The sequence below is a fragment of the Hippoglossus stenolepis genome, chromosome 4, assembly GCF_022539355.2.
Source record: "Hippoglossus stenolepis isolate QCI-W04-F060 chromosome 4, HSTE1.2, whole genome shotgun sequence".
Lineage (NCBI taxonomy): Eukaryota > Metazoa > Chordata > Actinopteri > Pleuronectiformes > Pleuronectidae > Hippoglossus > Hippoglossus stenolepis.
The window spans coordinates 15,635,230-15,662,881 of record NC_061486.1 but is presented as its reverse complement, the minus strand read 5'-3'; the positions used below and the strand labels follow the sequence as shown (position 1 = coordinate 15,662,881).

At 41.8% G+C, this 27,652-nt stretch overlaps 1 protein-coding gene across 8 annotated transcripts; it reads left to right on the top strand.

The window, feature by feature from the left end:
• The first annotated feature begins 295 nt into the window (after positions 1–295).
• trip12 (thyroid hormone receptor interactor 12) lies at positions 296–27,012 on the top strand. 8 transcript variants are annotated; one of them, XM_035153525.2, is made up of 42 exons: positions 296–416; positions 3,499–3,645; positions 4,047–4,172; positions 4,392–5,179; positions 9,592–9,697; positions 9,954–10,090; positions 10,308–10,391; positions 10,605–10,700; positions 10,791–10,942; positions 11,103–11,138; positions 11,239–11,334; positions 11,433–11,525; positions 11,623–11,784; positions 12,239–12,307; positions 12,424–12,589; positions 12,995–13,112; positions 13,924–14,080; positions 14,403–14,472; positions 14,834–15,062; positions 15,164–15,282; positions 15,699–15,906; positions 16,279–16,379; positions 17,168–17,375; positions 17,498–17,639; positions 17,892–18,083; positions 18,292–18,443; positions 18,534–18,691; positions 18,879–18,952; positions 19,082–19,281; positions 19,686–19,813; positions 20,073–20,224; positions 20,353–20,495; positions 20,605–20,761; positions 20,977–21,075; positions 21,167–21,281; positions 22,840–22,994; positions 23,293–23,457; positions 23,895–24,059; positions 24,160–24,273; positions 24,389–24,483; positions 25,263–25,366; positions 25,484–27,012. In XM_035153525.2, exons 2-42 carry the CDS (start codon positions 3,548–3,550, stop codon positions 25,678–25,680), a joined length of 6,126 nt encoding a protein of 2,041 aa, XP_035009416.1. In that variant the 5' UTR covers positions 296–416; positions 3,499–3,547; the 3' UTR covers positions 25,681–27,012. The 8 variants fall into 8 exon arrangements, with proteins under 8 accessions (XP_035009416.1, XP_035009417.1, XP_035009415.1 ...); XM_035153526.2 differs by having other exon boundaries at positions 14,400–14,472; positions 17,201–17,375; XM_035153524.2 differs by having other exon boundaries at positions 14,400–14,472.
• The last annotated feature ends 640 nt before the right edge of the window (positions 27,013–27,652 follow it).

Below are 27,652 nucleotides of genomic sequence, written 5' to 3'. Positions count from 1 at the left end.
AGGTAGGAAATCAAACGAATTATTGAAGATTAATATTTTATGTACACTGAAGAAAGGAGGAGGGGGTCACGACCTAGCGGATTGATACTTAATATTTGTGACAAGCTAATGTTCTCGAATGAATTCAATGTTGCAGGGATTAACCTTGAACGACGTAAAAACTCATCTTCATCTTTATGTCCGAGGAGTTTGCAGATTTATGGGATAATACAACACACACAGTGTTTTGTCGTTGCCTGAAAACATGCGGATGCCGAAAAGCTTGAAATCCGAGACAAGTAGTCCCCGAGCGGATGAATCACGCGGATGTATACTGCGGTTGTGGGCCCCTCAGCTGATGTGAAAGTAACAGGGACAGAGAGAGAAAAGAGGAGCTGGTGCACTGTCTGTTACAACTACAACACTGGAACAAATAGGTAACAACAGCATACAAAAGGTAGAATTGTTCCGTGACATGTCAGCCAACGGTCTGTCGGACCTTCGAGGTGATTCAGTGTCGAAATACATCGGAGGATTTACGACTCAGTGTTGCGAAAATATCTCGATTCCCGTTCCTGCTTTCCTGTTTTTTTGTGTGTGTGTCTAAAAGGTACCAGAGGCCATTTCTTTTCGCTAGCTAGCGCTAGCGTGCTAGCCGCTAGCTAGACAACTTGGAAATGCGAGCAGAATTTGACAAAAATTGTTCTCACAAGACTGAATTCGTGAGTTTGAACCAGTTTGTCGTTTGTTAAAGAAATCCCACCACCTTCCCGTGGAGGTGGCAGAGCGGTACACAGCGAGTATACGGCTTGCTAATATTAATTACATTGCATGCCAAGGTTAGCTGGCAGTAGCTGTTAGGCTCTTGTTTGATTTGACAACGCTAAACGTCAGCTACGTGACTGTCCCGCAGTAGCTAATTCGCTATTGATAATGTCAGGGATTTTTTTCACCGGATGGATACATAGCGTTATATTAACCAGTAACTGAACGTGTTCACCGAACAGTCGAATGTTTATTTTTGTCCCCTTACTGTTGGCGAGTGACTGGTCATTGAAGAAACGTTCGCTCTTATTCAGCTAAGCATGCGTTAGCCGCGCTATTAACGCTTGCGATACTTGTCCGGAGCTAAGAATAATCGCTGACGTAAGCTTCGTCTGCCGAGCTTCTAGATGGAAGTATGTGCTTTTTTGACACGTCATTCGGGTTAACTTGTCTTCTGCGTGGTTTGCGTTATCCTAATTGCTAGCAAGCGCTAGAGTGAGGCAGACATTGGCCTTAGTTCAGCTTAGAAAACATTACTGACCCTAATAGCCAGCTAACATCAGTTAGCTCTACTTGTGTACTCGCGTTGACAGTTCATAAGGGAGAGATATTTGATCTGCCTAGTTACCTGTCGACTTTACAACTGTATAATTTTTTGATTCGACCCTCCAGTGAAGCAGTGATGGTGAGCTAGCTTACGAGCGAGTCATGTACATTTTTTTTCCTTTAAACTTGATAGACTGCCAGACAGCAGTGTGTCATGGCAGTGCGAATACAAAGTTAGCGTACGTTGGTTTATTGGTAGCTTGCTAGCTATGTAACATTAAACGGCTGTCGATAGACGGACCGACCGATGCTGCCATTGTCGATGTGTAGCTTATCTCAGGTGAACGTAGTCAACATTTAAGGGCCTGGTCGTGACCAGTCTGTAAAAAAAAAAAAAAAATCGCCGTTTCATACAACAGACAATGTAGCTGTTGGTTTTTGGTGCTGCGTTTAGTTCGGGAGCTAAATAGGCTGACACACCGGTACGCCAACTACGCATTTCCATGGAGCCACTGCTACGCTAGCCAACGTAACTTTAACGTGTCTCTGGTATGTTATTACCACCACTACAGCGTGTTATTTTCCTTATATTCGGTATGTAGTGTTTACCTGCGTTGGTTTTATTGTGTGTGTTTTTGAAGATATGGTTGTGACTGAGCTGCTGTCAAAATGTATGGGACTAGCTAGGATACGAGTGGCTAAACATGCTAACGTTAGACGGTGGTGGTAGACAACTACGTCAGTAACACAGGCCTCTGTAAATCATGAGTATTAAAACAGGACACTGATTAATGATGTTGACGAAACTTTGTACCGGCGATTGTTTCAAGCTGCCGAACATTTGAGGAGCTAAACTCAATCATATAATATGCGAGTGGGGTGCACCAGTTGTCAGAATGGACGAATAAACAAAGACTAGGACGCACTGTCAGCGCAGGCCTTAAAAGGCCCTATGAGCTTACCTAGTGTGGCGTATTTTTAAGATCAATGATATCATGATTTAAACCTCAACTAAATGGATTCATTGATAACCTTCCTATTCAAGATGGCAGAAAGCATTTAGGTGTTGATTCAGTAGTCTCTGTGTATCAATTGATAAAATCAGGCTGCTCTCTCTCTCTGTGTGTGTGTGTGTGTGTGTGTGTGTGTGTGTGTGTGTATTCAAATCATATCAATCACTCCTGTTATCAGTACCCTCATGTCAATGGCTCATGAGAATTACATATAATATATACGTCTTCATGTGTTAAACATGTTTTCTTTCAAATCCAATCTGAAATTATTACTATAAGCTACACAACAACATAGTCTTGGTATGGTATCTAAATGTTATGGAATATTCTGACCATTTTAAAGATTATCATCAGCTGTTATTTCAATCACAGTCTGATGCTTTGAAAGATCATCCCTTGTTTTTGGGGGAGGTTTGTTTGACTTGCAGTCTTCTCTATGGTAGGTCTATTTACATCTGCCTGTGACCTAGTTCATTATTAACAATTATAATTTATTTATCTGAGGACTCTCAGGTTTTTGTATTAATTTTGTAAAGTGACACTTTTATGATGATGATCATTGTGATTAATCACAGCCATGATCCTAATCATGGGTGATTATCATGATCACAATTATTGTGATTAATGGTTATTGACAGAATTGTTTGAAACGCTGTCTTGTAAACAATTATATCATAATCTGATATAGTTGGTTGGCAAAAGTTAAGTTAAGGTTTATATTTAATTTAGTTTGAGTTCATTCTGTTTTACAGACTGGGGAAATTGTGAGGGTGCTTTGAACATAAATTGAGTTCTGTTCCTATTATCTTTCCTCAGAAGAAAGCAGACTACTGCCTCTTTGAAATCTTTTTCATCATATAAATAAACACTAAGTTCATAGAACAATTTTACCATTTGTAGCAACAGATTTCTTTCTACCCCAACACATATGATAATGTCATCAATAGGATGGCTGTTGATTTCAGGTTTGTATCTTGAGATGTACAATCACAGGGACGTTGATGAAACATTTTGTGCCTGATCATCACAAATTAGTTTTTTTGTTTAACTTGAGATTGATGGTGCATAGCTCTATCAGCTCTCATCTACTGCACAGCTACCTGTTCAAAACAGAACCAGTTGAGTACAAGGTACAAGGCTCACCATAATTTTTTAAAAGTATTCTCAAGTGGTTTCTTTCTGTCTTTGATTGCAGTGAATGGTAGTGTCTAGAAAGGGTATGTCCCTTCAGGAGAGAGGTGCCAATGTCCAACCGGCCTAATTCCAATCCAGGGGGGTCACTGCGCCGTTCACAGAGGAACACTGCTGCGGCCCAGCCACAAGACCACACAGTTGCGGGAAGGTGAGTCTACTGATAAAAGAACCAAGCAAAAGTTTTGTTAAAATCTCAGTTCAGAGGAAAATGCAGTTTTCATAGTTGGGGTTTTCCTGAATAGAGCATTTAAAGAGGGCTGTTTAATAGAGGGGTGTTTGTAATTAGATCGTGGGTGGCATGAACAGTGTTTGTATGTAGTAATCTGAAATTTAATCGTAACCCACAATTGTTTTGGCCTCTTTGATAAAAGTGGAAGCTTATGTACTTTGTAGCTGCCTTTAATGCTACTCCAAATGTGTTAAAGATCAGTATCAGTGAATATGCAAGCACAGTTAATCAAATTTATTTGGGAATTGATCAGTCTCTTTTATGTGGCTTCATAACAGAAACCTGCAATGTCACTTGTTCTTTAATTTCCAACCTTACAGGTTGCAGTCAGAGCAAGTAAAACATAAAGCGAATTCCCCACCTGAAAGTAGAAGACCTAATTCTAAGGCTTCCAAAGCCACAGCCAGCACAGCCACTGGCCAGTCCAGAGGGCACAACTCAAGAAGGTACCCCTCCTCTCTACTTGGTGCTTTGTGTGTGTGTGTGTGTGTGTGTGTGTGTGTGTGGTTTGTACTTTATCCAATAACGTTGTACTTACTTTACATCTTTGGGTTTTGTTCTAAATTTGAATGAGTACAATGATTGTGGCATTGTAATTCATCCCTTTGCATGGTTTCAGAGATTTTCTAAGATGGCGTTTTGTTATCCCTCTTGCTCCCTGGCAGAAGCGGTCTTACTCTGTCCGTGGCTTCATTTGTGTTGCAAGACGACCCAGAGGCTGCAGGGACCTCCGAACAAGAAAGACCAGGCCACCAGTCAAAGAGTGAAGGCACCCGGGGGCTAAAGAGAAGCGAAGCTCCTGACCAAATTATTACCTTTGGACCGACCCCAGCCAAGAAACCCAAATCGCTCCCACCACCCAGAGACAATACCTCAGAGACCAAGAAAGGCCCAGCGAAGTCTAAGAAAAGATCAATAGCCTCAGAACCACCTGCATCATCAGGTCGAGGTCAGAGCAAGAAGAGCGGGCCCACTGGGGCCTCACCAATCCCGAAACGGAAGAAAGTGGACTCTCTCCCCGGTCTAAGTAGCACCGCTGGGTCCCTCCCCAATCGTACGGAGGGCAGAACTGCAAAACCCACCAAGCTGGCGTCTAAATCAGCCGCCTCAGCCAAAGCTGGGTGTAGCAACGTGACAGACTCCTCCTCCTCTGCCTCCACCTCTTCCTCTTCATCAACCACAGGCACCAACAGCGCCACCACTCAGGGCGCCAGAGTCAAACAGGGAAAAGATCAGACCAAGGCACGTCGCTCTCGCTCGGCCTCAAGCCCCTCCCCACGCCGTAGTACCCGTGACAAGGAGCAGGCCAAATCTGCCAGCTCTTCTAAATTTGAGTGGGCAGCACGCTTCAACCCCAAAGTAAACCTGCCAAAACCCAAACTGTCCTTGCCCGGATCTTCCAAAACTGAGACCTCCAAACCTGGGCCATCAGGATTACAAGCTAAACTAGCAAGTGAGTCACATTAATTGTATATGTATTCCCTCTGTTCATGGTAAAAAAAACACTCATTTGATTTGCATCTTAGCACTATACAGTTTTATGTTATTATCTCATGGTGTTTACAAATTTGGTTTATTCGCCCCCTCTTGTATTATTGACAGGGGTATGGTGGGAAGAAGTTTATTTTTGAAGAGTATTTGCTGTAATGGGTTTTTTCTAATTGCATGAAAGGATAGAGGGGTTCAGACTGGGCGAAGATTTGCCTGTTGAGGGTCAGCACATTATTCTCATGTGCTCAGTTTAAGGTTACACCTTTGGGATTAGATGTCACAGGACCTGTGATCTGAGCAGTGTCGCAGCATCAGTTGCTGCCCAGTTGAGAAACATTACAACACACACACACACACCACCACCAAGCAAAAGCTACATATAGATGCTTAACCTTTGACAGAAATTTGTACAAATACTCAATTTACACCCAGGGGTAAGATTTCACAAAGCCTTTATCCCGATATCTGTGTAACTCATGATTTCCATGTATTGGGTATTAATACAGTTGGTGTGTCTTGACTAGTATATCTAGTTCACATGTGGTGAGTGTGGACTTCTCTCTGCTGGTGAACTGGCTCAGATTTCAGACTGAAGTAAATGTAGCCTGATACTTGAGAGTAGCTAAATACATAAATACTGCTGGCTGCCCAATTGTCAGTGTGAAACAAATGTACGATTCCACTGCTATAGTAAACATGTAGGGCTCTATTTTAAACTTTTGACTGGCAGTGCATACAGTGTTGTGACATGACCCTTAATTCAAGAGCTGCAGTCAAATGCTGTGATGAACGCAATATTAGTGCAGCTTGTTTTGTTTTGTTTTGTGGTGTTGAGGTAGCACATTGGTCTCTGTAATATGTATTCAGATGTTTAAAGATTATGCTGAAAGGTCGTCAGGTTAGTATTGCCTTTGGTTGTTATTGTCAGCATTAATGGGGGCAGTTATGTTTTTCTATAATTGGCAGTAGAGAAAACTGATACTCATTTAGCCAGACAATACAGTTTTTTTTAGGCTGATACTATGAATAATGTAACATTGTCTGATTTTAATTTCAACATATATACATACTTTTTCATGTGCAGAACTTACAGCTTTGTCAATGCTCTCTGGCTGACACACCATACAATGCTTGTAATTATAGCATATTAACGTACTATTGGCAATTGTTGGCTACAATATTTGGCTACAATACACACAGTGGTGCGGAATATTGGCTATGAAAATGTATGACTCAGACTAGAGCACAAATACCAAAAACATTTGACTGCATACCACATTTTATTTAGTAAAACAATATTTTCTGCAGAATAACATTTCACAATACAAAGTAAACTTATCAGTTGCATCAACTGTATATTAATTGTCATGCAAACATTCCGAATAAGCCTAAATTAAGTACAGAAGACAAACAATGAGACCATTTTTGACCAAAGGACACTCTGGTACCTGACAATTGCCAATAAGAAATGCTGCAGCCAAGGAGAAAATGTGCAGGAACAATAGGTCAGATGTATATTGCAGATGAAATTTGGTGTGCATGGTGAAGTAGGTCTAAGCTGTCAGGTCAGCGAGGGGTCAGGCTGTTCTTGGTAGGTGAAAGGATAGAAACTGAGGTGGGCTCTGTGCCATGGGCCTTGGGCCCAACAGCAGAGACCCCTCCTAAATTGGCTTTGGTGTGTTGGCCCACCAGCTGACTTTGGGTATGTTTGAGGGCAGGGAAGGGCTCAGAAGCTGTTTCTGTCAAGAGAAAAGTACTTCATCTCCCTTGGAATATCTTAATTTGTTGGACTTTGTTAAATTTTAATGCACATATTCCGGTACTTTCAGCTGTAATGGTGAGTACTTACCCAATGGTAAAAATACAGCAACATTGTATATGTTGCTGTATTTGTACCATTGATTTTGTATAGCTTTCCATAACACAGTGCTGTTTTGATTATGTTAAATTTGTAATGTTACTGCAGGTTCAACAATAGGGAAATATTATGATTGCATTGGCTTTAGATAGCTTAATTTTATATGGGAACTGAGAAATCTGCGTGAGGGCTCTCTATTTGACCATGTGTAATTCAATACTAAGTGAGCCACAAAGGGCTGAACAAATGAACCACATAGAAATCTTTAATTCATTTGGTCTTAATCTTTTTAAATGTTTATTTTTATACTACTGATTTATGAGTCATAGATCCAGCTTGAGGTTTGTTCTGTCATAGGGCCACGGTTTAGTTGCTATTAATACCCTTCTAGTCAGTCAAGCAGGGCTCTAAACGGGCAACATTGGAGACTCTACTGTATTGAACAGTAACAATCAGAGTCCACCTGTTTTTAATAGCTTTATTGATCACAGACCTGTGAACAATAGTCATGATATTGATTTATGTTGATAGAAGTATTTTAGTTTAAAACATTCAAATTAAACTCGACTTTGATCATCAACACTGTCAAAGATATTTATTGTGTGACAGAGATATCTGTTGAAGTTAGCATGCTAACCAGCTAGCCCCAGCCTGTCCCGTCTCGTAGTACCACTTTGTACCTCAAGAGGCAACAGTGAGTAAATGTAATAGTTTGTAACAGTTTGCCCACAGTCACGAGAGGATGACGAAGTAGTAACAGTGAGTAGACTGTAAACTTGTGTTTCAGTTATCTACCCACTCACTCATTCCTCTCTACGCTAGCTAAAATATTTATGAATCTGCTTTCACGCATGTTCCTCAACCTCTCATGACACAATCTCTTCTCCTGTCACCATTCCATCTTTTCCGTCTCTCTGACTGGACAGACTGGGTGTGAAATTGTCATTTTCATTCTTATAGAATCTGAAGAAAACAACCTACTTGTCACATAAACAGATTGTGAGTTTAAACCTGTATGGAAAACATTCTCCTCCAATCTATGGAGGGTTGGCTCAGTCCCACGCTGAGGTTAGATATGCAATAAGTGCATATTCTTGTTTCTTATGATGTGACTGATACCGCATCTTTTTTAAAGTATGCTGCCCCCTATTTGCTAGGCGTATGGATTTTACTGTTTGCCATTTCTTACACATTGTCTGTTTTATAAGAGTGTTGGTGTCTGATAATTCAACCTAAAAACAAGGTGAAAATTGTTGTGGATACCAAGTATTTACAGCATTGGTGACAATAAACAGTTTGTAGCATAATGGAAGGTTGAGGAATTATTGTCCAAGACAGATCTGGACCAGCTTATAAGCTTTATCATAAAGGAAGGTTTTAAGCCTACTCTTAAACGTAGAGAGGATGTCTGCCTCCCGAACTGAAACTGGGAGATGATTCCACGGGAGAGGAGCTTGATAGCTGAAAGCTCTGGCTCATACTCTACTTTTAGAGACTTTAGGGACAACAAGCAAGGCTGAATTCTGGGAGGGCAGATCTCTAGTGGGGTGATATGGTACTATGAGCTCTTTAAGTTATGATGGTGCCATAGTATTAAGGGCCTTTTAGGTGAGGAGGAGAATTTCAGATTTAACCGGAAGCCAGTGTAGTGAAGCTAATACAGGAGAATTGTCTTTTCCTGGTTTTTGTCAGGACACGTGCTGCAGCATTTTGGACAAGCTGCAGAGTCTTTTAACGACTTACTGCTGGCGCTTGATAATAAGGAATACAATAATCAAGTCTGCATGTAACAAAGGCGTGCATAGTTTTTCTGCATCTTTTTGAGACGGGACATGTCTGATTTTAGAGATGTTACCTTAGTGAAAGAAGACAGTCCTAGAAATTTCGTGGTCGAAGATGACTCCCAAATTCCTGACTGTTTCATTGGAAGCAAGGGCAATGTCATCTAGCGCAGATATATAATTAGATATTGTATCTCTAAGGTGTTTAGGGTCAAGTATTAGAACCTCTGTTTTAGCTGAGTTTAATAAGAGAAAATTGAGGGTAATCCAGGTTTTTATGTCCTTGAAACATGCTGCTTGAAGTTTAGTTAATTGATTACACTGTTCTGGTTTTATTGCTGTGGAAATTTAGAGTGTGTCCTGATAATGTTAACTAGTGGAAGCATATATGAGAATAAAATTGGGCCAAGCACAGAACCCTGTGGAACACTGTGGTTAACTTTGGTGCGCACAGATGACTCATTAACTTGCACAAATTGGAATCGATCTGAAAAATAGGATTTAAACCAGTTTAGGGTGGTTCCTTTAATGCCAATTAACTGCTCTAGTCTCTGTAATATAATTTGATGATCAAAAGTGTCAAATGCTGCACTAAGATCTAACAGGACAAGGACAGACACAAACCCTCGCTCTGAAGCTATTAGTAATGATTGCCAGGTTTCCAGACTGGTTCCGTTTTATTTTGACAATGCATTTCAGTCAATAAATACCAGTGTTGGTACTTTTTCATTGCAGGTTTGAGGAAATCCACTAAGAAGCGCAGCGAGTCTCCTCCAGCAGAGCTCCCCAGCTTTCGGCGGAGCACACGCCAGAAGACCACGGGCTCCTGTGCCAGCACCAGGTAAAAATCCCAGTGCTAACTAGACAGGTTGGACTGTTGTGTAAATACTGATGCCTAAAGTCTTCATGCATCCTTTGATGCCTTAAATCTTCATGCATCCTTTTGACTCTTGAACATTTATGACCAAATCTACAAGGGCATCAACATTAATATATAGCGTGAAACTATCCAGGGGAATCACTGTTGGTGACCGAATGCAGTTTGCTTGGTGATTATTCCATTACTGATTGTCAATCTGTTTTTACTCTTACCTCAGTCGGCGGGGCTCAGGCCTAGGCAAGCGCGGGGCAGCCGACGCTCGCCGGCAGGAGAAAATGGCCGACTCTGACAACAACCAAGATGGGGCCAACTCCTCAGCCGCTCGCACTGATGAGGCATCACAAGGGGCTTCAGGTATCCATCATACCACTTTTTCAAGTCTTTTTGCTATGAAATGTTTAACTATTGGATGATCAAGAATTTTCCATTAAATTGTTTCAGGATTAAACATTCAAACCCATAAAAAACCTTCAATGTGATTTTAAGCTTTTTCTTAGTAAAATCTACAGCCATTATTTTGATCTCTTTATTTACTATTTAACAGAGAATTTTATTTATATATTGTTTCTAGCTTCAAGCTCAGTTGCTGGAGCAGTGGGCATGACCACCTCTGGAGAGAGTGAGTCTGATGACTCTGAAATGGGAAGACTTCAAGGTATGTTCAATGACCCCTCAGATTTACAATTCAGTCCTTGGCAAAATACACAATTTTTCCAACATGTCAGAATATTATACAGCAAAAATACACATTTACCCATACACCTGATTTTTAAAGTTATAGCATCAGGTAATCAAGCTTTTAAAAACAGTCTTCGAATTTACCCTACTTGTAATTGCTCTCTAAGCCTTGCTGTCTTCGTCCTTACAGCCCTACTGGAAGCCAGGGGACTCCCCCCACATCTTTTTGGGCCCTTGGGACCCCGCATGTCACAGCTGTTTCACAGGACCATAGGCAGTGGAGCCAGTGAGTGTAAACTCCTGACCCTTACATCAGTGTTCTTTATGTTTGGTAAACTCCAAATAGGTGTTGATAAATTCTGCCCTCTCTTTACAGGCTCCAAGGCTCAGCAGTTACTGCAGGGCCTGCAGGCCACAGGTGATGAGTCTCAGCAGCTCCAAGCTGCTATTGAGATGTGCCAGCTGCTGGTGATGGGTAATGAAGAGACACTTGGTGGATTCCCTGTTAAGAGTGTGGTGCCCGCCTTGGTAAGTTTTATTCATTTTGGCTGTTTGCATTTTTCATCCCTTCCTGTGTGCTTTGCAGCTATGCCTCAGCTAGACTTTAATTTGCCAGTAAAGTAGCTTTCATGTTGCTTGTATTTGGTTTACCACTAATCTGATTCCATGTTTATACTTTCTTTTGCAGATTACACTGTTACAAATGGAGCATAACTTTGATATTGTGAGTATGATGAACTTCTGTTGCTGTACATGTTATCTTTTGTTTGATTCACTGTTGTAAGGCCAATGGGATTGATCCTAACTTTGATCTATGTACACAGATGAATCATGCCTCTCGTGCACTCACATATATGATGGAGGCATTGCCTCGATCCTCTGCTGTGGTGGTCGATGCTATTCCTGTCTTCCTGGAGAAGGTAAGACAATGCAATCCCTCTCTGTCCCTACTCACGTGTTATTTCACAGTGGTGGCCTGTTGATATGTTAATGCCTTATTCTGTCTTATTGTACCCAGCTTCAGGTGATCCAATTCATTGACGTAGCAGAGCAGGCACTGACTGCCTTGGAAATGTTGTCAAGGCGACACAGCAAAGCCATTTTGCAGGCTGTAAGTGCATTCTCATAACTGTCACAACCTTAAGTCGCCCTCTCTCTTTTAGCCAAAACTGCAGACCACAATAATGCTCTTATTTCATCCCTCACAGGGTGGGCTCGCTGACTGCCTCCTTTACCTAGAGTTCTTTAGCATCAATGCTCAGAGGAATGCCCTGGCCATTGCAGCCAACTGCTGCCAGAGCATTACTCCAGACGAGTTCCACTTTGTAGCTGATTCTCTGCCACTGTTGACACAGAGACTCACACACCAGGTACGTTTTCCCATGTAGTAGAACAGTGAAATTCACAATGCAATACCATCACAGCACAGACTTTAATGATACCTAGTGGCGTTCATTTCGTCAGTTAGGAGAAAGACCTGGTTTAATTCAAGTTGATGAGAAAAAAGTGTATACTAGTCATATTAGCTTGCTCAGTGCTCAGTTTTATACTTATTCATACCTTTTCCCTCTGCGGTACTATTAATTGGCTGAGTTTGTAGAACCCATTGCCATATTTGCATAACAGCAGGCTGCAGCAGGTTACAGATGTAGAAATGGACGTCTAGAATTTTTTTATTATTATTTATAATTCTTTTGTACCGAAACAAGTACATTGAGTTCACTTGAATATTTCAGTTTTTTAACATCGTCCCTATATTGAGAATTTCTTCAGTGTAACATGCAAAGATTCACTAATGTTTTTATTCTTATAACAATCTTTCAGGATAAGAAATCCGTCGAAAGCACTTGTCTCTGTTTCGCCAGACTGGTGGACAACTTTCAACATGAAGAGGTTTGTAACTCAATTTTTTTTTTTTTTAAGACTTAACACAATGTTTTCCTGTTTTATCTTTGCCTTTTGCTATCCAACCTTCCGGCTAATGTGAATGTATGTGTTAAAATCAACAGAACCTGCTGCAGGAGGTGGCGTCACGGGACCTGTTGACCAACATTCAGCAGCTGCTGGTTGTGACCCCTCCTGTGCTCAGCTCGGGGATGTTCATCATGGTTGTGCGCATGTTCTCTCTTATGTGCTCTAACTGCCCCTGCCTGGCAGTCCAGCTTATGAAACAGAGTGAGTAACCCTCACACTTGTACACACTCACTTCTCCCCCTGTCCATTACTGTTATACTCGATGTAATCTATACAGAGTGTTGTTGTACTTACTGAATGTAATAGTTAGTAGTAGATGTAGGTTTTGAATCAAAAAGGTATTTATGTGTATATAAAATGTGTATATGAATCTTGTGTATTTGTGTGTATATATGCTATGTCTTAGATATGCTCTGTTTCTCCACAAATTATTGTCAACATGAGTAATTGCCATCGAGATCAAATTGTTTTGTCTGTTCACATCTACTTGTTCGTCATTGTCCGCCTCTGAAATTCACTTTACCTCTAGAAGTGTAGGAATACTCTGTGTTAAAGATTAAACAGGCAACTAATGGCAGAACTGTCATTGTTTACTTTTCTGAACAGACATAGCAGAAACTCTACGTTTCCTCTTGTGTGGTGCGTCAAATGGCAGCTGCCAGGAACAGATTGAGCTGGTACCTCGGAGCCCACAGGAGCTCTACGAACTGACCTCACTCATATGGTAACATCTGTCTGCCTGCCTTCTGTTCGGTATCGTGTGGCGTAATTTACACACAAATAATGTTCAAACATTGTCCTTTGCCCAATTTATAGGAATTCCATCAAATATGCTCTGCCACACTCACATTTGGTTGACCACAGTGTCACTCATGTTACAACTGCTTCTCCCAGACCTTGAACCACAGATACAGTTGTTTTGCCACAGTGGTCAATTGACATTAATTAATCCATGGCAGGTGGTCATTTGATCAGTCAGTGACTTCTTTTAAATCACTTCTTAAAACCCACTTTTATAGACTTGCTTTCATGTGATACTTTATCATTTTCTTTTCACCTTTTATTTTACTTGTTCACTTATTTTGATTGTCATTTTACCGCTTTTACGTGTTCAAGTTTTTATTTACTTTTCTTGCTTTGTTGTCAAAGCACCTAGTAAACTCTGTTTTTAAAAACTGCTATTTAAATGAAGTTTCAATATCTTTAGCACAAACCAAAGATGCAGTATATTTATCTCATTAACACAAACACAAAGTTTAATGGTATCAAACTAAAGCTAACATTGTTTTTAGAACTCTAAACATTAAGGGCTGTGTCATGCAAAGGTTGGTTCTCAAATTTTAACAAATTGATTAATCAACAGAAACTGTAGCTACACCGTCTTAGTCATTCCACAAAAAGTCTATAAATAAAACGGCACATCATTTCATTTCAGAAAAGGTATTTAAAGAAAAAGTATTTCACCTAATTCCAGTTAACCTGAATTTAGATCAAACTGAATTTCGCCACTTTCTGAAACCTCTTCTTTTTTACAGTGAGCTGATGCCCTGCCTGCCGAGAGAAGGCATATTTGCCGTTGACGTAATGCTGAAGAAGGGTAGTGCCCAGACTACCGAAGGCGCGATCTGGCAGTGGAGGGATGACCGAGGACTGTGGCACCCTTACAACCGCATTGATAGCCGCATTATTGAGGTATAAATGCATCACATGCAAACTCTCAAAAAAAATTTGCGATGATATCACATTACAGAAAAGATTTGTTCAAATATGTTGTGCCGTTTTGCATGACTGATTTAGGGCCTTAAAAGTAGATTTAATCATTAAAATACTGCATTAAATTACACTATGTCACAGTTTTACACACACTTTTGTGGAGTTGATCTATATGTTACTGATTTCGGGTGTATTCGGTTATTATCTGCTCCTATAGACAGCGCACCAGAACGGGGAGGATGAGATTAGTTTGTCAACTCTTGGCCGTGTGTACACAATTGACTTCAACTCTATGCAGCAGATAAATGAAGACACAGGAACAGCACGTGGAATACAGAGGAAACCAAATCCTCTCGCCAACCCCAACACAGGTAATTCAGGCCACTGTAAATGACCGATATTTGTTATAAGGTGGCTTCTGCAGTTTATCACATTTCTAGAGGAATAGACATTCAATATCTGCATTCTTGGTGATTTTGAATGGGTTTTTAGGTAGCTTTTTTGGTGGAGGATAGGGGTTTAGAGCAGTTAATTTTTAAATTGTGTTTCATTGTTGCAGAGAAATCTTGTACAAACTGCATGCATGCAATGAGTGCAAGTGAATGGAGTTTGAGCAGGCAACAGCAAGCTCTAGTCTTTCTGTTGCTGTGTCTTATCCAGTTGTGTTGTGTGGATTCTGCACCTGATATGTGAAAGAAAAGAAAACTGACTTGTTCACCATTTTATCTTCAGGGAGTCACCAGGAGGTTCGTCGAGAAGACGCACGAGCCCAGTTGATGAAGGAGGACCCTGAACTGGCAAAGTGCTTTATCAAAACTCTGTTTGGGGTCTTGTATGAGGTGTACAGCTCGTCGGCTGGCCCTGCTGTCAGACACAAGTGCCTTAGAGCCATCCTCAGGATCATCTACTTTGCTGATGCAGAGCTGTTGAAGGATGTGCTGAGGAACCATTCTGTGTCCAGGTAACAGTGCTGTACTGTGAGCTACTTTTAAAGACTGACCAGTCATACTCCTTGAGTGAGAGTAAATTGACTTGTATGTGTTTCTGTTTTTTTTTCTACAGTCACATTGCCTCCATGCTGTCCAGCCAGGACCTGAAGATTGTAGTGGGTTCTCTGCAGATGGCTGAGATCCTCATGCAGAAGCTACCTGATGTCTTCAGTGTCTATTTCAGAAGGGAAGGTAAATAAACGATCCCCTAGAAAACAAATTTCCTACTGTGTGTTCACCAAAATAGATGATATAAAATGATTTAAAGACCTTAGCCTGAGATTCCTCTAAACACTATTTTTTTGTTTTGTTTTACTGGAGAACCCATAACCCAAAGCCAATAATTGTATCACCATCTGAAGCTCAACAGTACATGAGCCAAATTATTTAATGCAGTTTACAAACATTTTGACTTGATAAATAAAATGCATTGCTGCCAGTGTTTCCTTTGTGTTACCTTTCCAGTGCCTTATTCCTTTCATTGTCTGCATTTCACATTGACCCACAGTCCTCAAACTAAGTGTGACTCTTGCAAAACTAGCAAGAGATTTCTGCTATTTCATTAAGGATTTAGGTCATTTCTAAGTCCTTTCTTTTTTCTCTTCCAGGTGTAATGCACCAGGTTAAGAACCTGGCAGAGTCTGAGACCTTTCTAGTAACAAGTCCCCCTAAGGCTTGCCCAAGTGGTACTGCCAGTCTGTGCACCACCACCATCAGCACGGCATCTACCACATCTGCTAATAATGCAACTCCAGACCTTGGCTCGCCCAGCTTCCAGCACAGCATGGACGACTCACTGGACCTCAGCCCACAGGGGTGAGTCTGTGGCCATGTGTGGCTTTGGTTTGGCTGTTTACAGAAGGGTTTTAAATATACTTTACTAGCACAGGCCCAAAGACTGTCACATTGGACGCTAAGACCATAAAACACAAATTGCATATGTGTTCAATGCTCAACCACCTAAAGAGAGTTTTGCCTAATTTTGTCTACAAATTGCATTGGAAACCTTATATCTAAGCTTTTCAGACAGTATTGGATTGTTTATTCAGCAATGAATGTATGCTACCGTTCCTCAATGTATTTTAACACTGGATAAGATATATCCAGTTGTTGTTTAAATGAATTTGCACACAGATATTTTCATTGTTCTCCGTTAGCATAATATTAATCATTTTCTCCTCCACCAAGGCGGTTAAGTGATGTCCTAAAGAGGAAACGACTACCTAAAAGAGGGCCGAGGAGACCCAAATACTCTCCCCCAAGAGATGATGACAAAGTAGACAATCAGGGTAAGTTAAAGTGTTACAGTCACTGTGTGTATCGAGAAAAACGCATCTAATACTTTGTTTAAAGAATCTGTAAATATGATGTAGTGAAAATCTTTGCTGAAATTGTCTGGCGTTAATGGGTCCCAGACACCAAGACACAATATCTCCCCATTCCCAGAATGTACACATGTATATGAATGTGAGTGTTGGTTGACGGAGTGAGCACAGAATATTTAGAAAGTAAAGGAATTTATAGTCCAGCCGCAAACTCTGGTCTGAACAGGTTTTCAGAAGAGTTAAACAATCTCAGGTGGTCCATCTTAGTCTTCACTGGGATAACAAATGATTACATTCTTTTGGTAGGGAGGAAAATTCACAAAAGAAAGCTTATCTTTTGCTCTTACTGTGTCAGGAAACTTGGATACATAAAGTCTCAGTGTCAAAAGTCACACATTAAATATGAGACTTGTCCTCACAAGGCCAATATTAGGACACTATTTATTCAAAACCCATCTCAAAGCATGAACAACTGAATCATTGGTGACTAAACATTTTTTTAATCAATGTTTTATATATTTTATAATACTGAGCTATTGTGCAGAATCATATCATCTAATTTTATTAGTTACCTTACAGTGAAGTTATCATTTAATACAAGTTTGACAGTAGAAACTGTTCAGTTACATGTGGCAAGTTCAGGATTTAATTTTTCAGTATCGGCGGGTGTGTCAGTGATTCCTTGAAGCACATTTGAGTGGTCGTGACCTGAACTGACATTTTGTGATCTTGGTTATATTCTCAACCCGTAGATAACCCTCCCACTCTGCCTGGGTTCTTTACAGCTAAGAGCCCAACCAGTACTCAGTCACCCAAATCATCCTTCTTGGCCAGTCTCAATCCCAAGACCTGGGGCAAACTGGGCGCCCAGACCAATAATGCCAACTCAGAACCCTCACGCACGGCGGGGGTGAGTGGCTTGGCAAGGGCCCCTCCAAAGGACTCAATATCAAATAACAGGTACTATGATAACGAGTATGGGAGAAAGTTTAGCTTTCCCCCCACTTATATTATAATATTGTCAGTCACACTTTCCCTTGTAATTTGATGTGAAATGTGTTTTATTTTCAATTATTTTGCAGAGACAAAATAAAGGCCTGGATCAAAGAACAGGCGAGTAAGTTTGTGGAGCGCTTCTTCAACTCTGAAAATGTGGATGGCAGCAACCCTGCACTGAATGTACTCCAGAGACTTTGCACAGCCACTGAGCAGCTCAACCTGCAGGTAAAACATACACTCACTCTTTGCAGTGAACTGTTAAGAACTAATAAACCAACAAATTTGAGGTTATATATGAAAGGAAAAAAAAGTGAAATTGATAAAACTGGGTACCTCCCAAACATTTTAAACCAGTTGGAAATAGAGAGAAATATTGATGCTGAAAGTGTATTGATTTTAAATAAAATCCACTGTATAAAATACAGTAACATGCCAGTACTAAGACATTTTTCTCCTTTGTTTTTTCCCATTTCCCAGGTGGACGGTGGTATGGAGTGCCTGTCGGAGATCTCCAGTATTGTATCGGAATCTGATGTGTCATCATTTGAGATCCAGCACAGTGGGCTGGTGAAGCAGCTCTTGGTTTACTTGACCTCCAACACGGACAGGGAATTGCTGACTCGTGACGTGCGGCTCAAGAGGTTCCTCCATGTTTTCGCTGGCTGTCCGGTGAGAAACTAAAATATTTAGACTGCCAGGCTTCTAAAATTCTGTATATGGTACAAGGTGACCTGTCTCTTCTAATACTCAGTGTTCTTCGAGGGTGGAAACTCAGACAACACTGGAAACTATCGACACAGTTTGTGACTCTTCGTTTGCTGTCTCCTGTTGTCCCTGTTGAATTTAACCTGTTGATTCTTCACCTTTTGGTTTGTAGGTTCCAGGAATGGAGCCTGTCGGTCGTCTAGACCCAACAGGGAATGGGCCTTACCTGGGCCTGGTGCACAAGATGAACAGCTGTCTGAGCCAAATGGAGCAGTTCCCTGTTAAAGTGCATGACTTCCCCAGTGGCAACGGCAATGGCAGCAGGTCTGTGGCTTTACATGACTGTATATCTAAAGAGTTAATCTTACACTGTTTGGTTAACATTGTTTCATTCTGATCAATTTCTCTCTCCAGGGGATCTCAGGCACTGAAGTTCTTCAATACACATCAGCTGAAGTGTCAGCTGCAGAGACACCCAGACTGCACTAATGTTAAACAGTGGAAAGGAGGCCCAGTGAAGATAGACCCACTGGCTCTGGTGCAAGCCATCGAGAGATATTTAGTTGTCAGAGGTGAGGGCTGCTCACAGCTTTTAATGTTGATGCTGATTCCTTGCCAGTGTCCCCCCTGAGAACACTGGACACAATTTAAATTTCTAGAGGCACCTGTTTAACTTCCAAATTTTCCAGATGCCCACAGATTGTTCTTTTAAGCTTTTGTGAATTAACTTTGCGATTACTTAAAATCTCGTCTGCACAGGGTATGGCCGAATCAGAGAAGAAGACGAAGACAGTGATGATGATGGTTCAGATGATGAAATCGATGAATCACTGGTATGTGAGGCATTTCATGCCAAATATGTTATATTTTTATTCGTAAACAGATCCTGTGTGAATACATGTGTTAATCCAAATCTCACTTAAATACTGTTAATACAAATATGTAATCTCTTGTGTATCCAGGCGGCACAGTTCCTGAATTCTGGCAGTGTGCGTCACAGACTACAGTTCTACATCGGTGACCACCTGCTACCATACAACATGACTGTATACCAAGCTGTACGGCAGTACAGTCTTCAGGCAGAAGAAGAAAGGGAGTCGACGGATGATGAGGCCAACCCCCTTGGGCGAGCTGGCATCTGGACCAAAACGCACACAATATGGTAAAAATGCAGACAAGGTCTTAACAACTGTCTTAACCGTCATTGTCACTTTTGAAACAGAAGAGCAACATGTTTTGGGATTTGGTAATTAACCAGTAGTGTCCGTGCAAATTTATTTGTCAAATTGTCTCACACAGGGTGCGATATGAACATGTTCTTGTATTCTCAGAAGTGCAAAATTTTACTTACCACAATGCAGTTACTGCTTAAAATGTTTATATACCCAAAGTCCAGTCATAAAGGTAAATGAGTTTCAAATTATGTGTCCAAAAGGCATGTAAAACTCATGTCCCATCCTAGAATCCCAAAGTATTTTCTTAAAAAAACAATACAATGTGAGTCAATCCTGAACTGTACCTGATAGGAGAAGCATCCAGAAACAAAATGTTGTGTCTCGTTTCCAGGTATAAGCCTGTGAGAGAGGATGAAGACGGCAGCAAAGATGCTGTGGGTGGAAAGAGGGGCCGAGCCCAGACTGCTCCCACCAAAACCTCACCTCGCAACGCCAAGAAGCAGGATGAGCTGTGGCATGGTGAGAATCGGAAGTGAAGAGTTTCTAAAACTAATATAAGTACTGCCATCTATCAGAGAAACATTCTGCATCTGCTTCTTTTTAAATTGACTTTGTTGTATATTAATAGTTCAACTCAGCATAGTCGTTTTGTAGTTTGGATTTCCTAGTCCAAATCAAAAAGCAGTTGAGTGACCAGATAAAAATATCAGAATCATACAGCTTTTCAATAGTTTGAACACTGTTCCTTATTACAACCATTGATTCCCATTTCTTCCAGATGGTGTGTGTCCCAGCGTCGTCAATCCCTTAGAGACATACCTCACTCCGGAGCCACCAGAGACCATAACCTTTGATGACCCCTCTTTAGAGGTCAACCTGCTGCTGAGGGTCCTGCACTCCATCAGTAGATACTGGTTCTACTTGTATGATGTAAGTCTCCAAAGATGCTTTTTAATATCATTTCAATGATTAAATGAATAACACTGCAGTCAGCATCAGTTATAGCTTCACAACATAAAATATAAGGAAAATCATCAATATTTTTGGTTGTTTTGCAGAATGCTGTGTGTAAGGAAATCATCCCGACCACTGAGTTCATTAACAGTAAGCTGACAGCCAAAGCCAACCGTCAGCTACAAGACCCACTGGTCATCATGACGGGGAATATCCCTACATGGCTCATCGAGCTTGGAAAGACCTGGTAAGTTTCATCCTGTTGACTGAAAGAGGAATAAGAAAACAAGCTGCTACCATTTTGTCTGACATCAGTTGGTACTTACACACTTTTCTCTCACTCTCTTCCTCTACAGTCCTTTCTTCTTCCCCTTTGACACCCGGCAGATGTTATTCTATGTAACTGCCTTTGACCGCGACAGAGCCATGCAGCGCCTACTGGATACAAACCCTGAGATCAACCAATCAGATTCTCAGGACAGCAGAGTTGCACCACGTCTGGACAGGAAAAAGGTGCTGTGTTTCCAAACTAAAGTGTTGCACTTAAGGCCACTTGTTATACTCAGTCGTCAGTGTTTCATGAGTTTCCATTTTGTATGAGTGGAATTTAAAGTTTGTTCTTTAATCATTTAGTATTTCACGTTGTGAAATGTTGGCACCTATTTGTACATTTGTTTTAAGGGATGTCTGAAACTTAACATCTCTCCTTTCTCGACTCTTGTTTTCAGAGGACGATAAACCGCGACGAGCTGCTCAAACAGGCTGAGTCTGTGATGCAGGACCTCGGCAGCTCCAGGGCAATGTTGGAGATTCAGTATGAGAACGAGGTACTTTTACTTTCTGATATCTGACTAATACTAAGACATGATTCTGGTGCAATTTGTTTGAATTCAATCTTTTTACTTTATCTTCTTTCAGGTTGGCACGGGTCTTGGCCCAACTCTGGAGTTCTACGCTCTGGTGTCTCAAGAGCTGCAGCGGGCCGACCTCGGTCTGTGGAGGGGAGAAGAGGTCACTCTGGCCAATCCTAAAGGTACCAGGATAATTTGTTTTTGTCCAATGTTTTTATTTTTTTGTGTTCTTATTATTCAGACATTGGTTAATTTACCTGACAACCCATGATATTAATACATTTGCACTTAAAGGGGACATAGCATGCCCATTTTACCACAAGTTGATATGGTTCCTTGGGGTCTTAATGAAATGTCTGTAACATACTTTGGTCAAAATACCACAAGGATCATATAAAACAGCACCCTTTTTACCCTGTCTAAAACAGCCCTCCACAGAGTGACCTGTTTTGAGTGCCTGTTCCTTTAAATGCTAATGAGCCAGCTCCCCCCTCTCCCCCCATGATTTTAAACGATATAAATTACATATTTTATATGATATAAATTATCAAATATGCATCCCATACTTTGTATTCCCCTTCTGTTGTCCTGGAGTTTTAATTTTCCCAATCACATAATTAAATGTCCCCCTCTGCCCATCCACTACAAGCAGACAGACAGAGAGAGAAAGAGAGGGGTGGGGGGCTATGAAGACCATCATTTACCCCGAACCCCAACATTCAACGGGTACAACAACAAGCGGAGAAAGCAGAATCGCGGGCTGACCTTTTATATATACAGTCTATGGGCTGACCAGCGGAGAAATGCACGTCCCGTGTGAACAGCCAGGCGGCTGCGTGCTGAGAACGGGCGCTGCGCTGCGCGCTTCGCGTCCGGTGTTAACCCGCGTAACTACTGTAACCCGGCGTAACTACTGTAACCCGGCGTAACTACTGTACCCCGCGTACAGTAGAGCTGAACATCGTGGAAGTCTTCCACACAACTGGCAGTGTGGAAGACCGCTATGAGGCAGCGCAGCGCCGCTTCAAGCGCGCAGCCGCCTGGCTGTTCACACGGGACGAGCATTTCTCCGCGTGGTCAGCCCCATAGACTGTGTATATATAAGGTCAGCCGGCTATTCTGCTTTCTCCGCTTGTTGTTGTACCCGTTGAATGTCGGGGTTCGGGGTTACAGTAGCGCTGAACACTGCGGAAGTCTTCCACACTGCTGGCTGTGTGGCGCTGACACAAATTCCAGCTCACGCACGGGAGAGCGACCGGTCGCCCCGAGCAGCTGCTGCAGCCTCCCAGTCCCAACGATCCAGACAAATGCCACATGTGAGTGAATCGCGGGCTGACCACGAGGAAATGCTCGTCCCGTGTGAACAGCCCGGCTGCGTGCTTGGGAACGGCGCCTCTGCCTCCGGTGTAAACCCGGAGAGTGTGGGGGACGGGACGGGGGTGGGCCAAGACCATGTAGGGAGACTTCCAGTTCCTTGTTACGACACAAAACCCAGGAAGCGCAATCGAGTCGCTCAAGCATGACGTTTCTGACTTAGAGGAACTATAACAAAACGCGCGAGTGTTTTTTCCCCAGAGTTTTTGGGTTGGTAGACATGCCAGATACCCACATTAACCTGTAGAAGCACTAACAAAGTGGAATTTGCATGCTATGTCCCCTTTAATGGAAATATAAATCAGATGTTTTACTGTGTATTTTTACCTGACTAAGTATGTCCATACCTTTGTCTCTGCCCAACAGGAAGCCAAGAGGGAACTAAGTATATGTTCAGCTCCAGAGGACTGTTTGCGGTTCCCTTTGGCAGGACAACCAAACCAGCACACATAGCCAAAATCAAAATGAAGTTCCGTTTCTTAGGAAAGCTAATGGCCAAAGCCATTATGGACTTCAGACTGGTAAATACTTCTATCTTGGTTAATAGACTCGTATTTCCAAGGATAAGCATTAAGGAATGATTTTCTGCCATTGAAAACTTAATCTCATGTATGAATGCTGAAGTGAGTACAGGCATACGGTGCCTGCTTAATGATGGTTGAATACATTTTTTTATATTTCAAGCACTGGTCACTGATCAAATAGGTGACGGGACTTGAGTCGATGTCCAATACATATTTGGGCATTTAAACATTACATACTGTTTGATATACATGTGTTGATATTCATGAACCACTTTCCTCCTGCTCCTCTCTCCAGCTGGACCTGCCCCTGGGTCTGCCGTTTTACAAGTGGATGCTACGACATGAGATGTCGGTAAGCTCCCATGATCTGGTGAACATTGACCCCAGTGTGGCCAAGTCCATTCAGCACCTGGAAGATATTATCCGCCAGAAGAAGAGGCTGGAGCAGGACCGATCACAGGTAGATAACACCGTCCTCAAATTGTTAAGTTTAGGGCTCTGAAAGGTTGTGTATCCATTGCAGGACTACTCGGTCTACGAAGGCGTGGCCTCCATAGACCAAGTCACCGGTGAAGGTTGAGCCTTCGATAGGTTGTTGATGATGGATCCTTCATTGCTCGAGAAAGGAGCCTTAAAATGGTTTACAGCCAAATGTTGCCCCTGAGACAAAATTGGGTCTTCAAATGCAGTGTCTGAAGGATGAGGCCCCTGAATTAAGACATAGCTCATGAGTTGACTTAAATCCTGGTTGACATTGATTGTGTATTTTTTACTCTTCTAAAGAACCAAAGTGAAGACCTCTGTTCTAAAACGGTTGTATCGGGGTTCCATAAAAGGGGCTGCCTCCTGTTTCTCCACAAGTTCTGTTGTTAACATGTGTTTGTGTGTTTGTGTCAGACGAGGGAGACCCTGCAGCAGGCGTTAGAAAGCCTGAACATGAACGGCTGCTCAGTAGAGGACCTGGGTTTGGACTTCACCCTCCCAGGATTCCCAAACATTGAGCTGAAAAAGGGCGGCAAAGACGTCCCAGTCACAATCTACAACCTGGAGGAATACCTCAGGGTATGAGAAACGCACACAAACTCTCTGTTTCAAACAATTTGTCAATGTTATTATTGTTCTTCCTTACGATCATTTATGTTTTAAATTTCTCTCTGTCTAGTTGGTGGTGTACTGGACTCTAAATGAAGGGGTGTCCAGACAATTTGAGTCGTTTAGGGAAGGGTTTGAGTCAGTCTTCCCTTTACATCACCTGCAGTATTTCTATCCAGAGGAGGTAAAACGTTTTCCTTTTTTTTTGTTGTTTTTTTCTTGCTGGTAAAATAAAAGCTTGCATTCTTATTCCCTTTTATCATTTTCAATTTCTAATTTGTTCTCCTCTCTTGCCGTAGCTTGACCAGTTGCTGTGTGGCAGTAAATCAGAGACGTGGGACGTCAAGACACTGATGGAGTGCTGTCGACCAGACCATGGCTACACACATGACAGGTGAGACCGTCACCCAATGACAGGAAAACTGCAAACAGGGCAGTGCAGCCTGTAAATACTGACTAAGTTACAGAACCCGCTGCATTTCACTTTTTTCCAAGAGAGTTTAACGATGAGACTCAATCAGTGAATCTTGATTATACAGAAATTAAAGTTCTACGTCGCAACAAAGGATTTCTGTCAGTTGGATTCCTCAATCTAGATAAAAACATGATTTTAACTTGAGGTTTTGTTGCTCAGACCTAGTCACATATCATGATATGTCCCTGACTAGTCAGTGGGTGGCGATAATTAGCTGTGAATTCACAAGGGACCAGAGTTAGTAATTACAATGCTGTTCTGACTCATAAACCAAATAGAGGAATGACCCCTTACATTTATTCAAGGCTCTTTAATGCTATGTCCAGGTTATTAATGACATAGAATTCAATATAATTCACACAGAAACTTTGTACAACTGGTTGCAGTTTGTTAAATTGTGTCAAAAGGAAAAATAACAGCATGTCAGCGGTTTAGTAGGCCCCTCTTTATCCTGTGTTTTTCCTAGCATTTGTTACTTTGCCATTTGGCTACTGACACAGTGGTGACATTTTTGATGTTCCTGTAGCTGCTTCTACAAGTTTGTCCTCAGCGAAACCTGTACCTGACAAATTATTTAGTGAAGAACACCATAGAATTTGGCTTTAGGCTTCTTTCATACTCCCTACACGACACATTATAGGTAAAGGTAACCTCTCCAGACCCATATCTGATGTATCGTTGATCTCTCTTTTCTGCAGCCGTGCAGTCCGGTTTCTGTTTGAGGTGTTGAGCAGTTTCGATGCCGAGCAGCAGAGACTCTTCCTGCAGTTCGTTACAGGAAGCCCCAGACTGCCTGTCGGAGGTGAGTCTCCTCATACTCGCTGGTTTTAAGGGTGTCACAGATAATGTTTAAATTGTGGATGCATGTTGTGCAGTAAGCAAGCTGCGCACTCACTTTGGTGTCGCTCTGGTCTCTTAGGTTTCCGGAGCCTGAATCCCCCTCTGACGATCGTGAGGAAGACCTTCGAGTCGACAGAGAACCCAGACGACTTCCTCCCCTCAGTCATGACCTGCGTCAACTACCTGAAGCTGCCTGACTACTCCAGCATAGAGATCATGCGAGAGAAACTGTTGATTGCGGCACGCGAGGGCCAGCAGTCGTTCCACCTTTCCTGATCTCTCCACATGTCACATTCAAATGCCTTCTACAGCGACTGATGAAATCATTACTTCCTTCTTAGTTTTTTTTGTAATCACATACATCGAGGCTACGTGTACAGCCTTCTTGTTAGAGAAAGCAGCTTGCAGAAAACTTAAGACTTTAAATATATATTTGCTGCCCCTGTCTCTCAAAAAAATATAAAAAATAAAAAAATGGAAATGTGTTCCATGACTCACAGAACTTAAAATATAAAAAAAGAGAGCAAAACTTATATCAGTAGTTGAGTAATGTTAAAAAAGATGAAAACATCTGGGTGACATTTTAAATTGCATTGCTATGTGATATTTAAAAAAAAAAAAAGGGATGTCTCCTCTTCAGAATGGTGGACAATGTCACTGGGTCTCGGGGGCGAAGGGGAGGGGAGGGCTGTGGGTGGGTGGGGGTCCATCGAGCAAGCTAGGTTTACTTTAGCTCCAAAGATCATTTGTACAGACAAATTTGCAGACTTTGCTCATTCTACACATTTGATAGAATAGCTCTTTGTTCTCATGTCTCTTCCCCCCCTCAGTTCGTTCGTTGGCATTTTGTTCTGTATTATATTGGCCCCAGTTTGTGTGTTGCGTTTTCGGTTCGGCTTCTCCCCCCCCCCTCCGTGTGTCTTTGCTTCAAGTTGTGAAAACGAGAGTTGCAGTTGTTTGAATGCGGGGTAGTGATGAGCGCATATTATCTTTTTGTTTTTGTTTTTGTTTTTTCTTTTGCCCCCTTTAAGCAAGTTGAGATTGTGTTCTGGCCCTCCTTTATATTATAGAGAGCTTCAGCTCAGATAAAGAGTTGTAACCAATGTGTTGATCAGGTAAAATTTGTTTTTGCTCTTCTTTTGATAGGGTTTAGTGTCTTTCTGTTGGGCCCTACCAGATGTGTAGGGTTTTCTTGGTAGACCAAGCTCTGAGCAACCCTCAACACATAATGTAGCCGGGCACAAAAAATTTTGGCTGGTCTCATTTTATCGTTTAATGGCCAGATAGCATTTCAAGCTCATTTATGGAATAAAGTTTATATGCAGTTTCACACCCTGTTTGAGGTGCGAATGTCTGCTTTACTTTTTTTTTTAATTTTCTATATTGTCTTTATTTCTTGCTGTAGTTGATTTTTTTTTTTTTTCTTTTTTCTTTGCACTGCTGGCTTGGAACAAACCGTGGTGTGCACCTGCAGTCTGGCCAGGGGAGGGCGCCACTGTATGCTCTCTTGGCCCAATCGTTCATGTGCTGGTTTCTAAGATCTGCAATAATTTACTGCATCAGGTTCATGTTTTTACCTGAACATAAATAAAGTAATTGTTTGACTCATCTTTGTTCATCGTTACTTTTTTAAAAACATTTCTTTCTATGGGTCATTTTACCAGACAAATCTTGACACTTTTCTCCCCCATGGGACTCCATTGTGGACAGGTTAAACTGAGTTGCCATAGTGACGGCGACAAAGGGGGATTATTTGACTCACCTGCAATGTTGCTCTTTTGATCTCAGCACGATTTAACAACGCTATCGCCTCTCAAGCTGAATCTTTACCCACCACTGTGTTCACAAACTCTTAGAAACCAGAGTAAAGCTTAGCAGTGGGTTTAAGACGTGTGGGTGTGAAATAACATAACTAAACCCTGGTTCAACACATTCCCCTTTGAATGCTCTTTTATCGACAACACTAAACCTTCTGTGATGACCTCAGACAAACTAACACATTCTAGTCTTTCTTTACCGTAAACAACAGAAAACATTTCCAGAGTGAAGGAGAGACAGCAACAGGCGCCATGACTTTGCTGTCTACGGCCGTGCCCTGTGTTCAGCAGGCTGAGCGACGCATGGTGACAGATTTACTGCACCGTGGGAAGATTCATTATGGAACGGTTGAGGCTAGAGTGCAAGGCCAACATGTCATTATCAACCGCAGGGTTTCATATTCATCATACCAAGCATGCAACTACAACAG